Source organism: Nelusetta ayraudi, unplaced genomic scaffold (assembly GCF_046127955.1).
Source record: "Nelusetta ayraudi isolate G7.1 ecotype Tasmania unplaced genomic scaffold, CSIRO-AGI_Nayr_v1 ptg000011l, whole genome shotgun sequence".
NCBI classification, from domain to species: domain Eukaryota; kingdom Metazoa; phylum Chordata; class Actinopteri; order Tetraodontiformes; family Monacanthidae; genus Nelusetta; species Nelusetta ayraudi.
Window position 1 is genome coordinate 16911714 of NW_027466061.1, and position 21854 is coordinate 16933567.

The 21854-nt window shown below is 47.2% G+C and overlaps 2 protein-coding genes across 2 annotated transcripts in view; one reads left to right on the forward strand and one right to left on the reverse strand.

The window, feature by feature from the left end:
* The window catches only part of phlpp1 (PH domain and leucine rich repeat protein phosphatase 1), a 45854-nt gene that overhangs the window by 18011 nt on the left and 5989 nt on the right, over positions 1-21854 (forward strand). Inside the window, exons 2-10 of the mRNA XM_076021485.1 lie at positions 8262-8458; positions 10594-10719; positions 12060-12208; positions 16931-17077; positions 18054-18281; positions 19982-20184; positions 20529-20589; positions 21058-21153; positions 21486-21641. Of these exons, the coding sequence (XP_075877600.1) occupies positions 8262-8458; positions 10594-10719; positions 12060-12208; positions 16931-17077; positions 18054-18281; positions 19982-20184; positions 20529-20589; positions 21058-21153; positions 21486-21641 (1363 nt within the window). The remainder of the gene's footprint in view (positions 1-8261; positions 8459-10593; positions 10720-12059; positions 12209-16930; positions 17078-18053; positions 18282-19981; positions 20185-20528; positions 20590-21057; positions 21154-21485; positions 21642-21854) is intronic.
* ripk1l (receptor (TNFRSF)-interacting serine-threonine kinase 1, like) overlaps positions 15439-21854 on the reverse strand; it is a 45218-nt gene continuing 38802 nt past the window's right edge. The window contains exon 13 of the transcript XR_012926272.1: positions 15439-15452. The gene's annotated coding sequence lies outside the window, so the exon portion shown is untranslated. The remainder of the gene's footprint in view (positions 15453-21854) is intronic.

Below are 21854 nucleotides of genomic sequence, written 5' to 3' on the forward strand. Positions count from 1 at the left end.
AACGAGGAGAAAAACGCCGCTTTGAATGAGACGCTCAAGCAGGAGGACGCTCAGCGTCTGACGGCAGGCTTGAGGAGCTGAGTGACATGAGTTTTGTGGTGGGCACAGCGGTGCCACTCGGCTGCTCCTGCAGGGAGCGCGCTCACCCGAGAACAAAGACACGCAGGCCAGACAGCTGCATTGATGATCAAATTCTTAAATCCCCCCCTTTAGTCCCTGCATACACACACGTTTTGGATAATAGACTTTTAGCCATTTTATTTTATTTTGAACTAAATGTCACATGTTTTGCGTCACCCCTTTTGGAATGCAGATCATTTCAATCTCGTTTGTTTGCTTTGCTATTTGAAGAGGTAACGGAATTAGACTTCCATATATGTAAGTAAATAAAGCCTCATCTCACTAATCAAATGCTTTTAGTGCAGTACAAACACCACCGCGTTTATCACGATTTCACTGTTGACTGCGCTCTCAAGTCGTGTTTGCACTAATATGGAGCAGATGCCATAGACTTAGGAGCCAAGGTTATTTTGTTGAAATAAGTTGGAGCAGGAAATTAAACCCAAAGTGTATTAAAAAAAACTTCATATTGAACATTTCCACTTAGTAGAATTTTATTTACACACATCAATGGAACATGATGGCGCTTAAGAGTGGACAGTATTTAGAGCTGCGAGCAGCGGAAGGCCTACTGTAAAAATGCTGAAGAAAAAAACTTTACCTACCCTGGATTGACCATACTTATTATATGACATTCCTTTTGGGGGGGGGGCAAACACCAAATTATCTGTGCAACGTTTTTATTCTCTGCAGTCAAGAAATTTACATTTGCTGGACGACAAGCCACATGAATCCACGTGAAGCTGTCCAAGTGCTCTCAGGCTCATCCGTGCTCTGTTTTGACTGCCAAGCGTCGATGTTTTTGCGACTCGTGAATTGGTTGACAGGGAAGATATCATGAACACTCGTGCCACGTCTGAGCTTCCAAATTCAGCAAAGAACATCATCAACGAAGATCACATGGACACGCGCTGATCAGGATTCGAGTCAAATGAGCTGCAGACCCGTGGAAATGTGCTCTTGTTGCACCGCGCTGCGCCACGCTAATGCGTGACCGACGCACACGTTTCCCATGTGCCCGCGCACCCCATCTCATCACTTCTCCACAAAGGACAGATCGAAACATTTCACAAGTCAACACCTCCTCGCTCCCAGTGGGAACAGCAGCCCCTTCCACCTCCAAGGACTCATTAGCATGGGAACATCTGGAAACTTTTAAAAGACGCACTCGTTAAGTAGCTGCTTATTAACGGCTGCTTATTAACTGTAAGTGGGGTTATCGAAAGGTCTTCTGTTTAAAAAAAAAAAAAGAAGAAGAAAGAAAATCTTCTTTCTTCGCCACCTGCACACCCACGGTCGCCACACGTGGAAACCTCCCCGCGAAGGCCTCACACAGAGATGAGTTGTGCGTTGCAGAATGATGTGGGGCGCCAACCGGCTGGAGTGAGCACAGCGAGCAGCCCGTCACCCGCGGTGGCCTCTGCCACGTTTCGGCAAGTCTCGGTGACTGCTGCCCGAGCGGGCAAGTTGGCTTAACACGGCTTGTCGCTTCGGATCTGAGTAATCACCTCAAGTTGTCCACAGATGATGGTGGGGATAGAGGGAGGGTGGGAGGGTGGGGGGGGAGAGACAAAGAGGTGGGACGTTTTTCTCCTGGACGGAGGCCCTGGCGGATCTGGCCGAGCTCATGCACGTGTCTCGCCATCGCCTGGAAGTGCGCACCTCTTGGAGTGGATGTGTTCTGACACTGCCGGTGACCGCGTGTGCCTCCCGACAGACGGACGGCGGCAGCTCGTCGAGTCACGGAGCGGTTGCCGTCTCGCAGTTCTCCATCTATATTTATACACCATCTCCCAGCACTTCCCTCCACTAGTCTTGCTTCTCTAAATCCCCTTTATTCCGTCACTCTTAGATTAATGCACTCCTCTAACTGAATCTCGAGGCGCATTTCAAAGGATGCAGGAATCAGATGCCACAGATACAAGAAGCGTTTGTGGGTCTTGAGAGGGGTGGCTGTCGTCCATTGCTGCCCACCATCGCTGCCCACCGTAGGGGAAGAAAGTGTGTCGACGGAGCCTTGCGCTCCACTGTGACGGATGTGGGTCACAGATGCCCTACGGTGCGGCGTGCCCACTGCTGTAGTGGAGGTGCTCTGGTGATGTCGTCTCACATTTAGAAAGGAGGAGGTGATTAACCAGGGATGTGTCCTTGTTATTACTGGAAAAGGCCAGAAGAAATGCTGATTTGCAGATTGAGAGACGTCGCCCGAGCTGCGATCACTGGAAAGTGAGACATCCAGGAGACAAGCAGCGGCAGCCACAGTTTTTTCCCCTCTCGTTTTCCTTTTAATGTAGATGCAAGATGTCTTGGAGATGTTGAAACCTGCTTGTGTTATTTAGGTACTTAATAAGGCAGTGTCTTTGAACTGCCGATTTAAAACCTTTAGAGATGGCATAATTGAAACCTTTGTCTTCAACAACATTCTGTGTTACTGCTGTACTTGGGTTTGCGTGCTGCTACTGCTACCAGCACTTTACCCTCAGTTCAGTGAAATGTGGAGGCCTTGTCGCCAGTTTCACTTGTCAGCCTCCCAGTGTTAGCTACACTGCATTCTTACACCTTTCACCCTTGGCCCAAATGAAACAGTGTAACTTTTATGCTACAACGTTTAATATGTTGTTTTAAAGGCACAGGAATGAGCATGTATTTAATGAGTCATTCCGAACACAATGCTTGAAGCTCATGAAGTTGAAATTATGGGTTTGGGGGCAAATCCTTGCCCTCAGGCTTCCAAAGTCCTTTTATTTAAATTTAATTTGAAAACTGGGCCTTTGTGCATTTGATCTGCCCACTGACCTAAATACATTTACATGCATTTTGCTCCCTTCCCCTGTCCATGTCCCTGTGCATGGCTAATTAAAAAAATAACGCTAATGATAATAAATCTCAATAATTCATTGGGAAATAAGGGCAAAACCTGAGCATTTATGCTCATAAATGTTTATATTCACTGTAAACAGCAGAAGATTGTTTGAGCCATTATATAGCCAGACCTCTTTTCTGTGTGCATTTCAGTCAGCAATTGCTGCTTTTAAGGCAGATCAGTCATCAAAGACACTAGGTGTGTGTGTGTATGCGTGCGTGCGTGCGTGCGTGCGTGTGTGAACAGTGGGAGTGCAGACTTTTGTATCGGAGGGAGAAACGCTCTCTTCCTGAGCTCGGGGGGAAAAGGGAAGGAAGCCTCTTCTCCAGTTGCCAACACACGCACGAACACACACACACACACACACACACACACACACACACACACACACACACACACACACACACACACACAGGAGTACTGCGGCTCCCACATACAGTAGGTCTAGGAATAGGATGTGGCTTGTGCACACCAGCACTTCCACTTCGCAGGGCCCGTCTGTTATTTTTAAATTCACATCTTATCTCGGGCCCTGGATAAGATTATGGGATGACCACCGTGACTAACATCATCATGGCCGCTCAGAATACCTCTGGTGTAGGTGGTCTGCCTCGCACCTCCAGCCGAGCAGTGTCTCCTCTGATATTGGGGTTTACGAGTGCTCCTCGCTCTACCTTGGACCACCCGTGTAAACAGGATGCTCACGTGGGAGTCCCACCCGACTCCCCGCTTCCTCCGCCGCACGTTCCCATGGCCAGACTATAGCCCGAATCATCCCACGTCCATGTGAGATTGGTAGTAAAAAAAAAAAAAAAATCCACAATGGAAGAGGCTTTTCGACCTCTCCCATCATCCGGGCTGCCCACACGCACTGTCTGCATTGTTCTGCCTCTCTGCAGCGCGCTCTGCCGTTTTCCAACCGTTAGATTAGCGCTCGCAGGGAGACGGTTGATCACTGTCACTGTGTCAGCGTGCCCGTGAATGTGTAGGTGTCCGATAAGGGAAGAGTTGCAGGTGGTGGAGGAGGAGTAGGAAGGCTAGGGGTTAGAGTGTGTTTGTGCACATGCTCGTGTGGGAGTGAGCACATTCCGACAAGAGCCTAAAAATAGTCGGAATATACCCATGTGACATATTGAGGCTAAAAGCTTGTGAATAATTTGTCTAATGCAACACATAGTACTTCCCCCCCAACTCCCCACCCTCCACCCGTCTCGTCCTGCAGAGTGTGCCGGCTGCTTACCTCTGCCAGCCAGCACTGCAGGAAGTCACCAGCGACTGTATGGACTCCTACCACATGCTAGTTTAGTGGTCAAGTGGCCAAAACAATTATTTGCAAGTTTTTTTTCTTCTTTTTTTTTTCTCTTTTATATCTTCAGTTCACCTTGTTGTCTTATCGGCCTTATCGCCTCTGCTTCTTGAAGGAAACTCTATTCCCAACTTTTCCTCGCTTATCTCAGCCACTCTCTTTCATTTGTCCAGCAACGTTTTTCAATGACTTGGCTCCATAATGCAACAGATAAGAACAACTTCCTTGTTAAATGGATGATAAAAGTCAGACCTGACAATTTCTCTTTCATCTGCTCCAACCAACTGGCGCCCTCGCCGCTCACTAAAAGAAGCATATTCATAATGGCGCTAATCAATTAATTTAATGGCATTTTGTTTTGAGTGGATGGTAATGATTGCCCTTAAAAGAGAGATAAAAGCCTGCAATTCGTTTGTGCCCTGCACACTCCACTTGCTTTTCCGAGTGCTCTAAAATGAGTGCAGGGATTCAGGGGGGAAGGAGGGACCAAACAAAAAAATTGCTCTTAATGTGATTTATGGATTCATTAGAAACCGCAGCAGGAACTTTGCTAATTTCCAGTTTATTCAGAAGTTTACATGTGAGTCTTCAAACAGTTGCTTCTTTTGGTGCAGCAGTTAGCGCCGTTGCATTGCAGTCCCACCCTCAACGCAGGGTGGTTGATGTTAACCTGTGACCCTCAAACCTGCAGGATTGCCAGTGATGGAAAAATGAAAGTGAAGTGCCTAATATATTCTGACAACATTTAAAAATAAGACAATGCATCTGGAGTCTAATCTGGAATTACAAAAGTTTTTAATGTCCGGATTAGCAATGAAATATCTATTACCCATAAAAACACCTGAATGGTCTGCCCCTCCCCCTGCTTTGGCTGCTGTGGAGCCCAGGCAGGCAGACAGGTAGGCAGCTGGCCAGAGAGCAGAGGAAACCCGCTGTCAGGAAAATGTGCTTTTATGCTGGTAAACAATTGTTCTGCACATTGTATTTTAGATGACTTTGCCGTGTTGGGCTCGTTGTGATCCACTTTTCGCTAATGTAAGGCGGTGTTTGTGATGGCATTGCCTCGAGGAAGGTTTATAAATAGTCTCTCAGTTCACAGAGCCGGGTGAATCTTTACAAAGGCAGCCACCCACTTTTATGAAGCAGATTAAGCTCCGGCGTTTGTTTCCTTTGCCCCTGTTGTGTTACACGCAACTGGACTTTTTGGTGACTTTTCTGACGACCAAAACTAGCATCGCTGTCGGACTTCTCCTTTCTGCTGTTTGAGCTTCCACAGCCAATTATTCTCTCTGTCAAAGTCCCACTCATCATCAGCAATACCGCCGTGATACTGCACACAGCGTTTAGCCAAAACAAATAACCCTGTGCAAACCAGGCTATTGACTGTACAGTCAGCTTAAGACGAGCTTTCACACATTGGAGTAAAAGTTGGACCTCAGGAGCTGTGTCTCTCATATAGACTGCGATTTCTAGTTGTGTGTGTTTTACATATATATATATATACATATATATATATATATATATATATATATATATATATATATATATATATATATATATATATATATGATATAAAATGTATATCTGCATCCTTGGGTGTAGCAAGTTGAACCTTTGTGGCAATCGTTAAAATAAAATATGTATCTGCTGTGTGTGACCTGGGGTTCAGCCACATCAGCTGAAATAAGCACTTTTCTCGGTGGAGAAGGGTAATAAACTGGTCCGGCGAGCTCCGTGCAGCCCGGCTGCATTAGCCTCGCAGTTAACATGTGAGGGACCTCAATTATTTATAGCTACGACAGCATGTGCATGTTCACACTTGCTTACCCCACTGACTCGTTCTTCCTCCTCTCCGACTTACCTTTGCCCCCCTGCCGTTGCAGCTCTAGCGGGTTTGTGGGGTTGTTTTTTTTTTAAAATTTAAAAAAAATCACGTGTGAAAGACACAGTTCAGCACCACGAACGCCAATAGCTCACACCAGGCCATGGGATGTGAGGCCATCTGTCACCCAGGCAAGAGTCTCTCGGCAGAATGGCGAAACAATGAGGTTAAAGTTGCCATCGGCGGAAAAACTGTATAAAAAAAAAAAATGTGGATAAGAACAAGAGGCGTGAAAAAGCCAAGCGACCGGAAGGAGAGAGAGAGAGGGAGAGAGAGAGAGAGAGAGAGAAGCAGACGAGACAGAATGAACAAGCAGCCCGAAGAGGGTTTTTTTGTTTTCCAAGGCAGAGGTGGAGGTAGACGTAGAGCAGGTGGATGTTTGGACGGGACGACAAGACAGTCTGGCTGACAGAATTTCCGATAAGCAACCCGACTGTCAGGTTTGGCAGGCTGGAGGGGTGAAGTGAAGGAACCAGGGCGAGGAGGGGAGGAGAGGAGCGGCTGACGCAGGCGCTCAACGCTGAATTAACAGGACACACATTGTAACGCTATAGAGCCGCACCTTCCACTCCATCGCCGACTTTGCTGGTGATAAGCTGCGCTGAGTTTTAGAAACCAGTTCACCAAAGTCCTTATCAAAGTGGGACAAAGCAGCTCAGCTGAATGTAATAAAGCCTGTTTTTATTCCTCCTCGGCAACGGGCCGCTTTGCTTCATCGCGTTCTTCCTCTTCCTCTTCTCCTCTGGGCTGTTCCCTTCACGGGTGGCTGCTGCCAATCATCGGCCTCCGTCTTCTTCTCTCACACCAGCTCACTTCCTGTCCTCTTCCACTACATCTATAATTCCCCTCTTGGCCTCCTTCCTACCAGCTCCAACCTCAGCGTCCCTCTACCCGACCCTTCGCTGCTGCCTTTGAGCAGTTCTTTTTTTATTAGAGGTTCAACATTTTGGGCCCTTAAGACTTTCATGAGGTCGTTTGAGTGCAATGTCCTGGACAGCCGAGCAGTGTGCCGGGGAATCACGTGGCAACATGTCATTAGTTTTACATCTTTTGACAGTGGCAACCTCCTAGCGGGCTTGACATGAAACTCAGATCCATCGGGGTCAAACTCGTGGCAGGTGAACTTTTCTTATTTACTCAGGGCGTGTCCGTATCCTCAGTTATTGTTTCACACACACCTGGCAGGCACGGTTGCGCAGGGGAGCGCCGTATTAGCACATTTCATAGCAGTTCACTGTAATATTTTCACCAAATTCAGTCATAAATATCTTAAAACGGTGCTGTTCAGAAACAGTGTTCACTACTGAGAGTGAGATTGTAGAGATGTTTGTGCAATCCCAGCCTGCAGTTTTCATTTTGTTTCTTACATATGAACATTAGTCAGGCAGTGTGTGTGTCTGCTGGTCCGCAGTATATATATTTTAATTATTTTAAAGAGCGCAGAAAAATAATCAGAGGCACTCCTTCAACTTGTCCCCATTCTGGGATGCCTCACACACATTCAGCACAGGTGAGTTGATTATCTTGGAGATGAGGTCAAAGTGGTTCTTGTCTGGCAGGTCTAAGATAACAGTGCCACTGTCATCAGTGCCACAGTGGCTTTATTCCCAGGGGAAGATGGAGTGCTTTGTGTCATTCAATACTTCCATTCATCAGCTGTCTGCGTCCTCTCCGCTCGGGCTTCTTTCAATACTTCATTGCCTTAATGTCTTTCCTTTTGTTTCATTTGTATTTTTTTTTGTTGAAGTTCAAATAATCAGTAAAGCTTATATCATTTTCATCACTTCCTTCACCTCTTTGTAAATAGTGCTTATTGGCAAATTTTAGAGTGGAAGCCGCAAGGTTATGTTGGCGTTTGGCTAAAAGGCGCCACTGAGCCAAAGTGCTTTGGTGCTGATGACTATCTAACTCTCATTTGATTTTGGCTCGACTTACTCCCATGCAGCTCTGTGTGCCTTTCCTCGAAATGAAATGATAGCGTCATACCTTTTTTTTTAATTTTATTTTTTTTTATAAAGGGAAAAGTTTGACACACTTCAGTCAAGGTTGGCTCTTCTTCTCACAGCTCCTCTTTGTCCTAATGTGCGCAGGGAAGCCCCAGAGCGTTGAGAGCTCGGAGCGAGTGCAGCTCTCAGGGACGTACAACGTTCGGAAAGGGAAGCTCCAGCTCCCAGTCAACCGTTGGACCAGACGTCAGGTCATCCTGTGCGGCACCTGCCTCATCGTCTCCTCCATCAAGGACAGCCAGACGGGGAAGATGCACATCCTGCCGCTCATTGGAGGAAAGGTACGCCAAAGTCGCACAGCAACAACAAGGCCTGACTGGTATCGAGCAGTTTTTTTTTTTGTTTGTCTTATCTTGGTTGTTTATGATGTTGATGATTTAGATTCTGAACTCGCATATCATATTATCAGAGAGCGACCTGGTTCCGCCTCAATAATTACCCTCCCTGTGCCGTGAAGGTGTCACCCCCCCGAAGCTATTTGTCCTTTTGTCACACACACACACTCATGCATCCTGTTTGTTTTGTCTCAGGTCCTTTTCACCTCTAACAGCCCAATAGACTCTTTAAGATCAGCGTTGCAACTTTCAGATGATTCAAGTTTGCTTTTACACTGCACCATTTCAACTCGGACCTTCTAAATGACACGTTCCCCTCCTCGCCTGTGGTGGCGCTGCATCAAGAATGACTGCGTAGGAAGAAAGGGCAAGCGGTGAACCCGAAAGCTCGCTGCTGGCGGTTTTGTTTAGGCTGCCTTTACCCACAATACCCCATGTTGTAGTCCGCTTCCTGTATTTCACACGTCCCCCGTCAGTTCCAGACCAGCAGTTCGTTGTGTTGCGGTTTATGTGAACAACGTGTGTCTGGGAAACTTGCACTTGGAGTTAATCAAAGCAGGTTCTGAAAGTTAAAAATCCAATTCCTTTCCTCCAAAGGGAAAGCATTAGTTATGACATCGTTAGCATCTTTCTAGACGGCCTGACTACTAGCTACCTGGCTATAAAACGATACTATTGCATTGGTTTATTTGTGCTCTCAGGGGGGCTAAAGAACTCTATTGCCCACAATGCTTGTCTCAGAACAGCAGCTCTATTTGGTGGAGCCCGCCGTTACCATGGAAATGAAGTTCAACTGCCAGCGGCTGCCACTTGGAGCTTGTAGCCATATTTCGCCACACAGAAATCGTGGCTGCAATTTAAATGTGCCTTGCCTTTTTTCTTTCTTAACACAAGAGCAAACAGGTTGTTGATAGTCACTACAAGTCGGGCGATGTCCTGCAGAATGTGATTTTTCTCAGGAAGGCCAGTCAGGGCCAGTATGAAAAGACAAAACATACAGGGCCGTGTTAAGATTCGCAGGCTGCCTAGCCAGGTAGCTAAAATTAGCTCATCACGCTCCATGAGTGAAACCAGCGGCCGTTAACAGCCTGTGTAACATGCAGATTACACTCTGGAGCTCTGGATTAAATGAGTTGTAAATGGTGAAAAATATGAGCCACGTCCGATCGTTGGAGGCACACTTCCGTCACTCCTTGACATAATTATGCACACAGTCTCACGCCGTTGCCCTTTTCTCCATGAACCAGCATTTTTATTTGTGCCAAGTCAAACACTGGCACAATGCTCCTTATGTAAGGATTGTTTTTTTTTTTCTTTTTTAATGTCACAGTAACATTTGAATAGGAAAATGTGACTTAAGGACCTGGAAGGTTCCCAAAAGGTGGGCGGTCACTGTATAGCGCTCTGAGCGAGCTGCCCTTCCCCACTCCTTAAATAACAGACCTTAATCTATTTATGGCTTTATGGATCTTGTCTTTGTGTGGATTTGTCGCGCTTCCTGTCGGGAAAGAAAGAAAGGAGGAAAAAAAAGTTTCCACGCCCAGTTTTGTAAACCTTTCATGCAGAGCACATGACCTGCGGTGAGCCATTCATTTATTCAGCGGCCCGAAGCTACAGCTTTTGCACGCCAGCAACGTGTCGAAAAAAAAAAAACCCTAACTAGTCATCCATTCACTGAGACCATGTGCTTGAGTGTGTGAGCGACTCTGCGTGTCTAAAGCGGCAATTTCACATCACGTTTGTCCTCGCTCATGTCACGCACATGTTTTCAGAGAAGGGTCAAGCTTGCCAGTTTGAAATGTGTCATTTCATATGGATGTATATATGCGTATATATGTGTGTGTGTGTGTATAGTCACAACCACACTTTTCCTTTTTAACATTAGTTATTGTTTATAAGGAAGTCAACAGGTTAAGAGAGATTGATTGATTGATTGATTGTGTGTGTGTGTGTGTGTGTGTGTGTGTGTGTGTGTGTGCGTGTGTGTGCGTGTGTGTGCGTGTGTGTGCGTGTGTGTGCATATGTGTGCGTGTGTGTGCGTGTGTGTGCGTGTGTGTGTGTGTGTGTGTGTGTCCCTGCAGGTGGAGGAGGTGAAGAAGCACAGCCACTGCCTGGCCTTCAGCTCAGCGGGGCCTCAGAGTCAGACCTACTACGTCAGCTTCGACAGCTTCACGGAGCACCTGCGCTGGCACAGACACGCTGCCAAGGTAACCACAGCCTTGACGAGGAAAAAGCAAAACTCCTCCGTTCCTCTGTTTTGTTTTGTTTTTTTCTTGTTTTTCTATCATGGCATTTTTCTTCCCGTTTGAATCTGTTACATCGAGTCCAGAACACTGATTATAGCATTAAAGAGCAGGGGAAGCTGTTTTGCATGCAGTTTTTTTTTCTCAGGAAGCGATCTTTGCATGCATCTGCATGTTCGCCGTGTGCTGACTAAAGTGACAATACAACACGTCACCTGACCTCAGTTCCAAACTGATGGTCTCTCAAAGTCAGCAACCAGTCTTGTTGTTTTTTTGCCAATTCTTCTGACTTCTGAATTCTGACTTTTTCTCATCCGCAAATACTTTGAGAGGGAGGCGGGAGGCGTTTGTGAGTTTTCCGGGCCTGTGGCACCATAAAGCATTCGTCTTTCTACCCCAAAAACAGAGTTTCAGCCAAGTTACAGACAATCCCGCGACAGTCTGTGAGTCTCAGACTCCATTTCGATTGGCTTACTCCGTGCTCGTGGAAATCACGTGGCTGCACCATATGCTCGCAGACGTGGTTTACTTATGGGTCAGCTGCGTCTGTATCAGAACATGGCTGATTGAAAAAATGTGCAGTCTCTGCCCCAGCCGCCGCTCCGCCTTCCCCGATCCTCTACCCCACCCACCATCTCCTGGTTCCTGCGCCTGGTTTTACTCGCAAACGTCGGCGCCACTCGTGGCTCGCTCTTATTTTCTCATTTTCAACCCAAGTGGGCCATAGCCAGAAAACCTCTTTTCTAAATATTAACAGGGACGTGCATGTCACCCTCACCCAGAGGGCCACTCAGAATAGAAGCGTGGATGGAGGCGGCACGTGCCCCGGCAAAGACTGCTCAGCCTGCAGCTAGCTCCACTCTGAAGGGCTGCACTTCACACGCTGCACTTTTTTTCTCTTTTCTTTTTTTCTTTTTTTTTTACTTTAAGGCCGAGCTAAGGCTTACTGCGTCTTCTCCTTCCTCCTTCTTTTTTTAGCTCCTGCGTTTCTGTGAATCTGCCCACCCCGTGATCGTGTGTTTGCCGCTCCCCCACACCCGCCGCTAACTAGATTACGCAATGATGTAACGTGCAGTGTTAGGTCGTTAACTAGTGGAGCTCTCCTTACTCTCTAATCCCTAAGAAGATTGGCCACCGCACGACATTTGACCCCTCCGCTGCGAGGCAGAACACCACCAGCAGAGTCTTGTGTGGCGGGGATAATCCTTTTCTAACTCCAGGTTTCTCTTTTCCCTCTTTGTTTCCCTTCTGCACCCCCCCCCCCCCCCACTCCCTCCACTCCCCCCACACCCCTTTCCATCTAGATGGTGTCCCAGAGGATCAATTCGGTCGATTTGTCCTGCTGCAGCCTGGAGCAGCTGCCCCCGAACCTGTTCTACAGCCAGGACCTCACCCACCTCAACCTTAAACACAACTTCCTGCCTGCAGACCAGCGGCTGCAGCAGCTGCAGAGGTACGACAGTAAACACACCTGAGACAAAACACGCAGGGGATTAAACGGGGAGGGAGGAGGTGGCGTTTGCAGGTTGGGGAAAACCATTTTGGGCAGGTTTTTTTTTTTTTTTTTTTTTTTTTTTTGCGAGGGCTTGCTGGGGCAAGATAAGGCTTGAGCTTGGCGTGATTGTGGCACGACAGGCGCTATGGGCCGGTGCACAAGGCACAACGAAGTCTCATCAGTCACAGCAGGTTATGGCTGTCTGGTTAAGGGCGGCTTTAGCTCTTTGCCTGCAATTTGCAAGCGATCAGCCGGACCAGTCTAGGACTGAGGCCATTGGCACACCGGGGCCAAAAAGGCTAGCCAGGGCGGTGCTGTGCCAGGCCAGGCCAGGCCAGGCCAAGCGAGCCCAGAGCCCAGAAGGGTTGATATGTCTGCAGGGGAGCTTTTAATGTGCCTGGCCTGCCTCGCGCTCTCTCTCTGTGGGCACCATCTGCTGCATGCTTATCATGGTCCCAGATTAAAGCTCACAGCCAAGACATGTGTGTGTCTGTGTGTGTGTGTGTGTGTGTGTGCGTGCGTGCGTGTGTGTGTGTGTGTGTGTGTGTGTGTGTACGTGTGTGTGCGTGCGTGCACGTGTTTCCATTCGTATGCAGCAACGTTACAGTTTTTGAGGATTGCTGCCATTTGAAGATATAAAATTTTTAAACTTTAAGCATGTTTTCTTAGACAATAATACATGTCCATGCCTTTATTTTTTTCATATGGCTTGCAGGATACTGTGCACAGAGGGCTTAATGTGCTGTTTTGAGGGGATCTGGGGATAATTACATGTGCAAAGCTGCTCCATTTCAAAGATCTAAAGCTGGGTCTCATATAGGACCTTCAACTTAGGTTGTCAAGTTGAGCTTCCTGTTGCACTAAAAGATGGCTTTTACCCACATCGTGTGCGCGCAGCCTCGATACGCAGCCACTTTTTTCCAACTAAGATGGCTGCGATAACAGCACTGCAAGGCTGCGTGTTTAATTTTGCATGACGCCGTGTCCTCCTGCGGAGAAAGTGATGAACGAGCCGGAGTTCGGGGTGTAATGTTGCACTGATAAAGCTACTGCTCTTAATCCCGGCCGCCGTTAGAAAGACAACAATGCCTGCGAATCGACTGAATTCCTCACTCGAGCGATGCGCAGCTCCCCCTGTGGCCAAACTGGGCTGCACTCCACCAGCGCTAAGTAGGCTCATCCGCGTTTGACCCAGCGTGGCGGAAAAGAGGTCAGAAATGAGACGCCGATAGTTTGCTGACAAAAAGAGGCATTTTGACTGAGGGGCTGGAGTCTCGTGTGTGTGTGTGTGTGTGTGTGTGTGTGTGTGTGTGTGTGTGTGTGTGTGTGTGTGTGTGTGTGTGTGTGTGTGTGTGTGTGTGTGTGTGTGTGGCGTGACCTGCCGTTTGACACTCTGTTTTTGTTTCAGTGTAAACACCAGCACTCTGACATGAGGTTACGGTGCTTTTCGTTTCTTCCAGGAGGAGAGAAATGTGAAACTGCCACATGCCTCTCCTCTCCTCTCCTCTCCTCTCCTCTCTCCTCTTCTCCCCTCCTCTCCTCTCCTCTCCTCTCCTCTCTTCCTCTCTGCTCTCCTCTCCTCCTCTCTCCTCTTCTCCCCTCCTCTCCTCTCCTCTTCTCTCCTCCTCTCTCCTCCTCTCCTCTCCTCTCCTCCTCGCCTCTCCTCTCTCCTCCTCTCCTCTTCTCTCCTCTCTCCTCCTCTCCTCTTCTCTCCTCTCTCCTCCTCTCCTCCTCCTCCTCTCTCCTCCTCTCTCCTCTTCTCTCCTCTCCTCCTCTGCTCTCCTCTCCTCCTCTCTCCTCTTCTCTCCTCTCCTCTCCTCTTCTCTTCTCTCCTCCTCTCTCCTCTCCTCTCCTCATCTCTCCTCTTCTCTCCTCTCTCCTCCTCTCCTCTTCTCTCCTCCTCTCTCCTCTCCTCTCCTCTCCTCTCCTCTTCTCCTCTCCTCTTCTCTCCTCATCTCTCCTCTTCTCTCCTCTCTCCTCCTCTCTCCTCTTCTCTCCTCCTCTCTCCTCTTCTCTCCTCTCCTCTTCTCTTCTCTTCTCTCCTCCTCTCTCCTCTCCTCTCCTCCTCTCTCCTCTTCTCTCCTCTCTCCTCCTCTCTCCTCTTCTCTCCTCCTCTCTCCTCTCCTCTCCTCATCTCTCCTCTCTCCTCCTCTCTCCTCTTCTCTCCTCTCCTCCTCTCTCCTCTTCTCTTCTCTTCTCTCCTCTCCTCATCTCCTCTCCTCCTCTGCTCTCCTCTCCTCTCTCCTCTTCTCTCCTCTTCTCTTCTCTCCTCTCCTCTTCTCTCCTCTCTGCTCTCCTCTCCTCCTCTGCTCTCCTCTCCTCTCCTACTCTTCTCTCCTCCCCTCCTCTCTCCTCTTCTCTCCTCTCCTCTCCTCTGCTGAATACTAACTTGTGCCTCAGCAGCCAGTCAGATACATACCACCGCTCGTCCAGGATACAAAAGTACAGGATCCTTCTTTCCCAGTGTGTAGCTCTGCGGGAGTCACAGGTCGCTGCTCACTACGATGAATATCTTGCATTCCACGCATACAATTGAACCTTTGGCCTGTTTATTTACATATGTACGATAGCTCAGCCGGCTGTGAAGGACAAGCGGGAAGAGAACTGAGGCAGCAGGACTGACAGGAGAACAATCAGCCGCTTGAGCCTCACAAAATATCATCTGCATTTTATGCCCTGTTAGATGTTGTGTAAGTTCAGTCCAAGTCCAACTCAAAAACTCACCCCGTTTCACCCCGACTCTTCACCAGATTCTTGGCGTCTGTGTGTTGATTTGGATCGTCCTTGAACTGTGTTTAGCAGCCAGTTGATGAAGTTGTCTGTTTTTTGTAGCAAGAAGCAACCACGTCTTCTCCATGTTTCAGCGCCGTTAAATTGAAACATGAATGCATGTGGATAAAAATCATTGAGCATATTCAACACATCTAAATGCACACAAATATTCTGCTGTTATTCAGAACATGGCAGTGCTCCTAATTTGATGCAGGTCATGCATTAATTTTTTTTCTTTTTCCCAGAATGAAACTATGCAGAATATTCCAATGTTAGTGGAGTGAAAAAAGAGGGATATACTGAAGATTTGTGACACCATTGCCATGTGCATCTCCAGTGTCACATGGTGCATAGGAGTCGCACATCGCATGGCAAGGTTCTCTCCGCTGGAACATTCATTCTACAAGCTTTTACCAACTTGATTGTCATGCTGTCCTATTTTTAGAAAAGGGGCGAAAAACAGGTAGTGCACTCTAAACAGGCTCAGCAGAAAGCATATAGGGGCTGAAAAGGTCGAAACACACCGTCCTTGATGGAAAAGCAAGTGTGCCTTCAACTTCCGGGGTTGTCCACTAAGCCAGGAAAGAAGTCACTTTTGCTTTCCTTACTTCATACTAGGATGTTGTTTGGGCCTGTTTAAATATGCTGAAGGAAAAGCAGCCAGCAGTCACATTTGGATGTGATAATGGGAGCAAATCTGCGGCCTAGAAAACAAAACAACGTGTTCAAATAAGCCAAAGGTTGAGGCTTCAGCGGCGCCTTGTTATAATACTAACAATACTATAACAATGTTATAATACTAACAGTCATCACAGTATCAAGTGCGAAAACAATAAACTATAATTTTTGCTGTTTGAAACGGCTGTAGGCAACTTTACAGTAAAAAGTGGCAAGGTGAGGCGACCGGCGTGATGCAGCAGCGGGACACAGGCAGCGAGGAGAGACTGTGGGGAGGGGATACGAGCATTACTCAGCAGATTGCAGAGGTTGAATTAATGGTGGAGTGACATTTTCACACACACACACACACACACACACACACACATACCGGCCACACATCGCCTGCGGCAGTCACCCTCAGCTGGAATCACACGGGAACCGTAATCAATTGTCCCGACGTCCCGTTTGCCTTCCTTTCCCCCACCGTAGTGCACCGTGTGTGTGCAACCGGTGTGAGTGAGGTGAGGGAGTGAGGAGGAGGCGCTGCAACCTTTTAGGTGAAGGCTGGTTGCACATGTGGATGGATAAAGCCACAACCACCGCTCCCTCTTTCCAAAAATTCATGGAAGTTGTTGTGGGGGGAGAGTGAGTGAGTGAGTGAGTGAGTGAGTGACCCCCCCCCCCCCCCCTCCTCCTCCTTCCGAAGGTCAGGACTCTGCCATCACGCCCTGTTTGTTTTTTCAGAATGAAACTATGCAGAATATTCCAATTTTAGTGCAGTGAAAAAGGGGGATTTTCTGCAGCACCTTTGCCATGTGCATCTCCAGTGTCACATGGTGCAGCGTAATAACCAATGGGGTGTGCAGCTGCTCCCATTTTCAGGAGATGCTGGTTGCAACATGTGGATGGATGCTCAAGGCACACCCACCTCTCCCTTTCTCCTAAAATTCATGGAAGTTATTGTGGGTGGGGGGAGATTGAGTGAGTGAGTGAGTGAGTGAGTGAGTGACCCCTTCCCACTGAAGGTCAGGCCCTTTTTCTAAATGCCACCGGCGGCGGCCGGTGTTGAAAGGAACAACACGGCCGTCGATGCCTGGCTTGTTTGCTCAACAGGAGCCACACAGACGCTGCGCGCCACTGTTTGAACCCAAACAAGGTGGACGCACGGCGTCGCCAACGGCGCCGTCGACCGGGTTCGAGACTCCGCCCACCTCTGACGACCTTTTGCCTCCTCTCGTCCGTTTTCAGATTTTCCCGCCTGAGGAGCCTCAACCTGTCCAACAACCACCTCAGCCAGTTCCCGCTAGCCATCTGCGACATTCCCACGCTGACAGAGGTCAACCTCAGCTGCAACTACCTGCTGTCTGTGCCCGGCTCTGTGGGCGCCATGGCCAAGTGAGTAAAGAAAAAACAAAAAAACGCATCGGGCCCAACGTCGCGCTCAGCGGAACCAGTGAACCGTGTCCTCCAGTCCTGGAGCTGAGTGTCAGCAGTCTGCCGTGGTCACATGCAGGAGTCGGCGAGCGGCCAGCACGTGGCATCGTAGCCACTCGCTGGCGACTTTCGACACGTTGGCAAACAACAACACAAGTTGCGCGTATCATCTGTGGCGCCTGCCTCTGACATTTTGCCTCAGTCGCGGCCTGTTTGTTTGCCGAGCGCGTCGGGTCATTCCGGTTCACTGCTGATGCCCAGGTTTTAAACTTTGATGTTACCGCTATCTTTTTTTTCTTTTTCTCAAATTTCTTTTTGTTTTTATTCTTAGTCTTGGGGCTGTAATTATCCAGTGTTTCCATTACTGTGTCCCTCAACACCAGAGATTTATCTCCAAGCAAACTTTTTAAAAGAATTTCTGATGCCCTTAATTCTATTGTAGTGATGCCCAAAACATTATTTTATATTTTGTAAAAGTCCACCTTACTTGTTAGTTTCCTCAGTTAATCATACAGAATTTTTTAATGCATTTAATTGAATTGAATTAAATACTTTATTGTCACTTTCAACATTGTCATCAGATCATAAAATCATAAAATCATGATTTCTGACATATTAACGCAGGTGTTTTTGTCTGTTGACTATTATCATGAGTAGTTTACGCTCGGTCTGTTGTTGTGTGGGTCTAATTTAAGAGAGATGTTAAAAATAATTTACAAGAATGATCTGTCAAGGCTGTAAATTCCTGTAATGGCCAGTAGGGCTTACATACTTCTACTGCCATCTAATGGACAAAACATGTACTGGTAGTAAAGTCGTTAAAAAATTAAAAAATAAAATAAAATGTATTGAATTCTGAACTGCAACGTCTTTACACATAAAGACAATTCTTACAGTGGCCGCCACACTCATCTCATCTCATCTCTTTGTCTCGCAGCCTGCAGACTTTCCTCTTGGATGGCAACAGTCTGGCGGAGCTTCCCAAAGAGCTGAGCTCCCTGCAGCGCCTCAGCTATGTAGGCCTTTCCTTCAACCAGTTCACCCACGTGCCCCAGGTTCTGGAGCAGCTCACCTCCATGGAGAAGCTGTGCATGGCTGGAAACAGCCTGGAGACGCTCACGCTGCAGAATTTCCGACTGCTGCGCGTCAAACACATCGATCTGAGGTAAATGGCAAAGCAAAGGGAAAACTCACTGTTAGGAAATAGTTTTAGAAGTCAAAAGTCCAAGGTCCCATATGGTTCAGAATTATATCTAAAACACACAACTCCTGTGTGATGTCACAGGGGGCGCTAATACCTCTTTCATGTTGATGAGGAACACCCACAGCCAGGTGTTATGGGGGGGAAAAAACGATGATTCCAACAAATCGGAAGCAAAAATGTAACTTTTTTTTTCAGGAGGTAGTAAACAGAGGGCTAATCAGCTCTCTCTTTTTGTTTTTAATTAACTGGAAGTTTTCATTTCACAAAAAAGGTATATGATGACATTAGAGGTTCAGATAAATTCCTGATAATAATCAGTGTAGATCCTCAGTCAAGTGACTTGTCCACAGGGATGTAATCAATGATTGGTGTCATCCACTAATGATGGAAACATAAACACCAGAGGAAGAGCTGAACTCAGAGCCAGAGACCACAGGATGAGGAAATTATTTGCCTGCCACGTCTCGTCTTGCTTCTTTCTCACTGTCGCCTGTCACTGAGCCGCAGTGACTTGCACTCTTCCACCAGTTAAAAATGTACTCATTGACCTTTCTGGGCCAAGGAGTGAAGTATTAAGTGTTCTCACCTGTTTGGCGTAATGTCGCTTCAGGATGTCATTGCTTGCTGTCACTCGGCACAAAGGAATTGTGACAAAAACAAGGAATGTAGAGGAAAATGAAAACTTGTCAGATTAATTTGTAATTAGATTTCCTCCTTCAAGGACCAGTCGATTAATCAGCTGAATGATAATTGGCAGAAAAATTAATCAAATCACTTACCGGCCAAAGATATGACGTGTGCAGTTTGTTTTTCTTCTTCTGGGTCACCTTCGGGTGCTGCAAGTCATAAAACACTTGAAATGAGGAAAATCAAAGAATTGTTTTAAAACGCAATCAATTAAGCAGCCCAGAGTTTATGGGGGAGTCATGGTCTCCGTATTTTTCATTTTAACTTAATGACTCCTTTTAGTTTATAACAATTTATTTTGAGTAGTTTAAAACCATGACTGATAATAAATGTGTTTCTGTTTCTGATTGTTGTGTTATCCCGAATATCAGTAACTGCACTCTAGAATTTATAAACAGAGGAGCGTCTCACCTTATTCATATATCATGCTGAAAACACCATCTTATATCATTAGAACGTTCGGCCCTAATGAAAAAAATCTCTCAACCAGTTTTTTTTATCAAAAAATAAAGCGTGGCTGTCATCCAACTCTCCAGAAATAAGAAAAGTTTCTATTTCTTCTTCTGCTTGTTCTGCTTTTCAGAAAGTGTGTAGTCAAAGACACAGTTCTAGTCATCAGCCCTTTGTGATGTCGCAAAGTGGATCGTCACTGAGTTCACCTTGTTCTTGTTTCTTTCCAAACATGTGGACGGTCCAACAAAGCGTCAAAACAAAAGTATTTGCGGTAGGCTGTAAACGCAGAGCTGATAAGGCTGGAATAATTATTTTTAAGTGAGCACCAACATGTTTCTGTGTTCTTGAAACATGCCCCTCGTTGTGCGAGCAGCGAAACAAAACTCAGAACGTTGTGCAATCAGTCAGCCACCACCTGAGGCTTGTTCCTGGCCTCAGCAACCTCTGCAGTTCAACTTGACCCAGTCTGAGCTGAACCTCTGACCCCCCCCACACACACCCACCCCCCCGCCCTCTGTCAGACTGAATAAGATCTCCAGGATGGTCCCGGATGAACCGGACCTGCTGAGACACGTGACCCAGCTGGACGTGAGGGACAACAGGCTGACCGAGCTCGACGCCTCGGTCTTCCCCAGGCTGGAGGTGCTCCACTGCGAGAGGAACTGTATCGCCAACCTCAAGGCCAAGGGCTGCCTGCTCAAAGGCATCTACGCCTCCAACAACGGTGAGTTTTCTTTTTTTCTTTTTTTTATGCCAACCCTGTCAAAATACTGCAAGTTGTGAAAACTCTGTTCCCTCCGCCAGTCCGTGTCATTTATTTCAGTTCAATCTTTGTCACCCAGGATTTTGTTTCCTCTCCTTATGCATGCATTCCTCTCTAATGTGCCGCACCGTCACAGTGCCTCTCCATCATCCCCCTCTTTCTGTCTCACACACACACACACACACACACACACACACACACACACACACACACCCACAGTAAAATACTCAATCTCCCATCTACCTGCTGTAATAGGCCGCGTGTGTCCTTGCTGTAGGTTAATGTGTTTGGGTTTCTCCCCACAGAGCTACGACAACTGGATGTCAGCCCTGCACCCTCCAATCTCACTTACATGGACATCTCGAGGTGAGAAAAACACACACGCGCACGCATACATGCATGCAGGAAGGACAGAATATTGTCCTGTCTGTGGAAAAATATTTTTGGAATTGTATCGGTCACAGGTTGTTGGTCAGGTTGAGCCATGCGAAGTAGACATGGAACTGAACGCTGATGTGCAAAGCCCCCAAAAAAGCCTCAACAAACAGCAACTTTAAGGTTATTGTTTTGCAAAGACTGTCAGAGGGTTAAACTGCTTTGTTTATTGGCCATTACCTTCTGCAAATGTCACTTTTTTGATATACTCAGATTTGAGTTTGACTCATGGTTGCAGTAAATCTGCAGCAAAAGATAAATAAATTGCAAAACAAAAGGAACCAAATAATGCAGGATGGATTCATATCAAATTCATTATAATCTGATCCTTGTACCTCTCTTTCAAAAAAAAACAAAAAAAACAAACCCTACTCAATCACTATGTTTACCCTCCTGCAGGAACCACATGGAGTCCTTGCCAGACTGGCTGTGCGAAGCAAAGAAACTTGAAGTCCTGGACGTGAGCCACAACCTCATCACCGAGCTCCCACCGTGGTGAGTTACTGTCTCTCGGTTAAAGCAACAGAAACGCACGGCGCAGGCGCTGCGTCTCTCCACCTGCCCTTCTGCTTGACCACTGATTTATCTCGTGCAGAACCTCATAAATCCCACAGCTCGCCTTTTAACCCCCGCCGGCTTCATTCATTCCGCTTGTCTTTAAATTGACGCTTAGATTGACTTTCAATCCGGCCGGGTCAATCCTCCTCCCCCTCAATCTCTTGGATTCATACCAAGGGATCCACTTTGGGTTGCAGCCGGTTTAATTTCATGTTTCATGCCCTCAAGAACCGTTTTCAGCCATCTGTGTGTGTTCTCATGTGCTGCAGGTTGCTCTGCAGCAACAGTCTGAGGAAGCTGAGCTCAGCCTATAACCAGCTGCAGAAGCTGCCAGAAAGGGTGGAGCGCCCTCTGCTGGAGGTCCTCGACGTGCAGCACAACCAACTGCTGGAGCTGCCCTGCAACCTGTTCCTCAAATCTGACAGGTAGCCATCGGTCGAAAGCTTTAAGTGATTTTTCTCTTGTAGGATGGTGTAGGCACCTACACAAAGGGAGGGGGAGATTGGGAAAGATATGTAGATGAGGACGGCGGTGGTGAAGGCCACACGTGATGAATGGATTTTTGAATAGAGGGCGAGATATCCAAGGGCAGGGATTTTTAATGAGGTTGTTCAATAAAAAAAAAAAATGAGAAGATG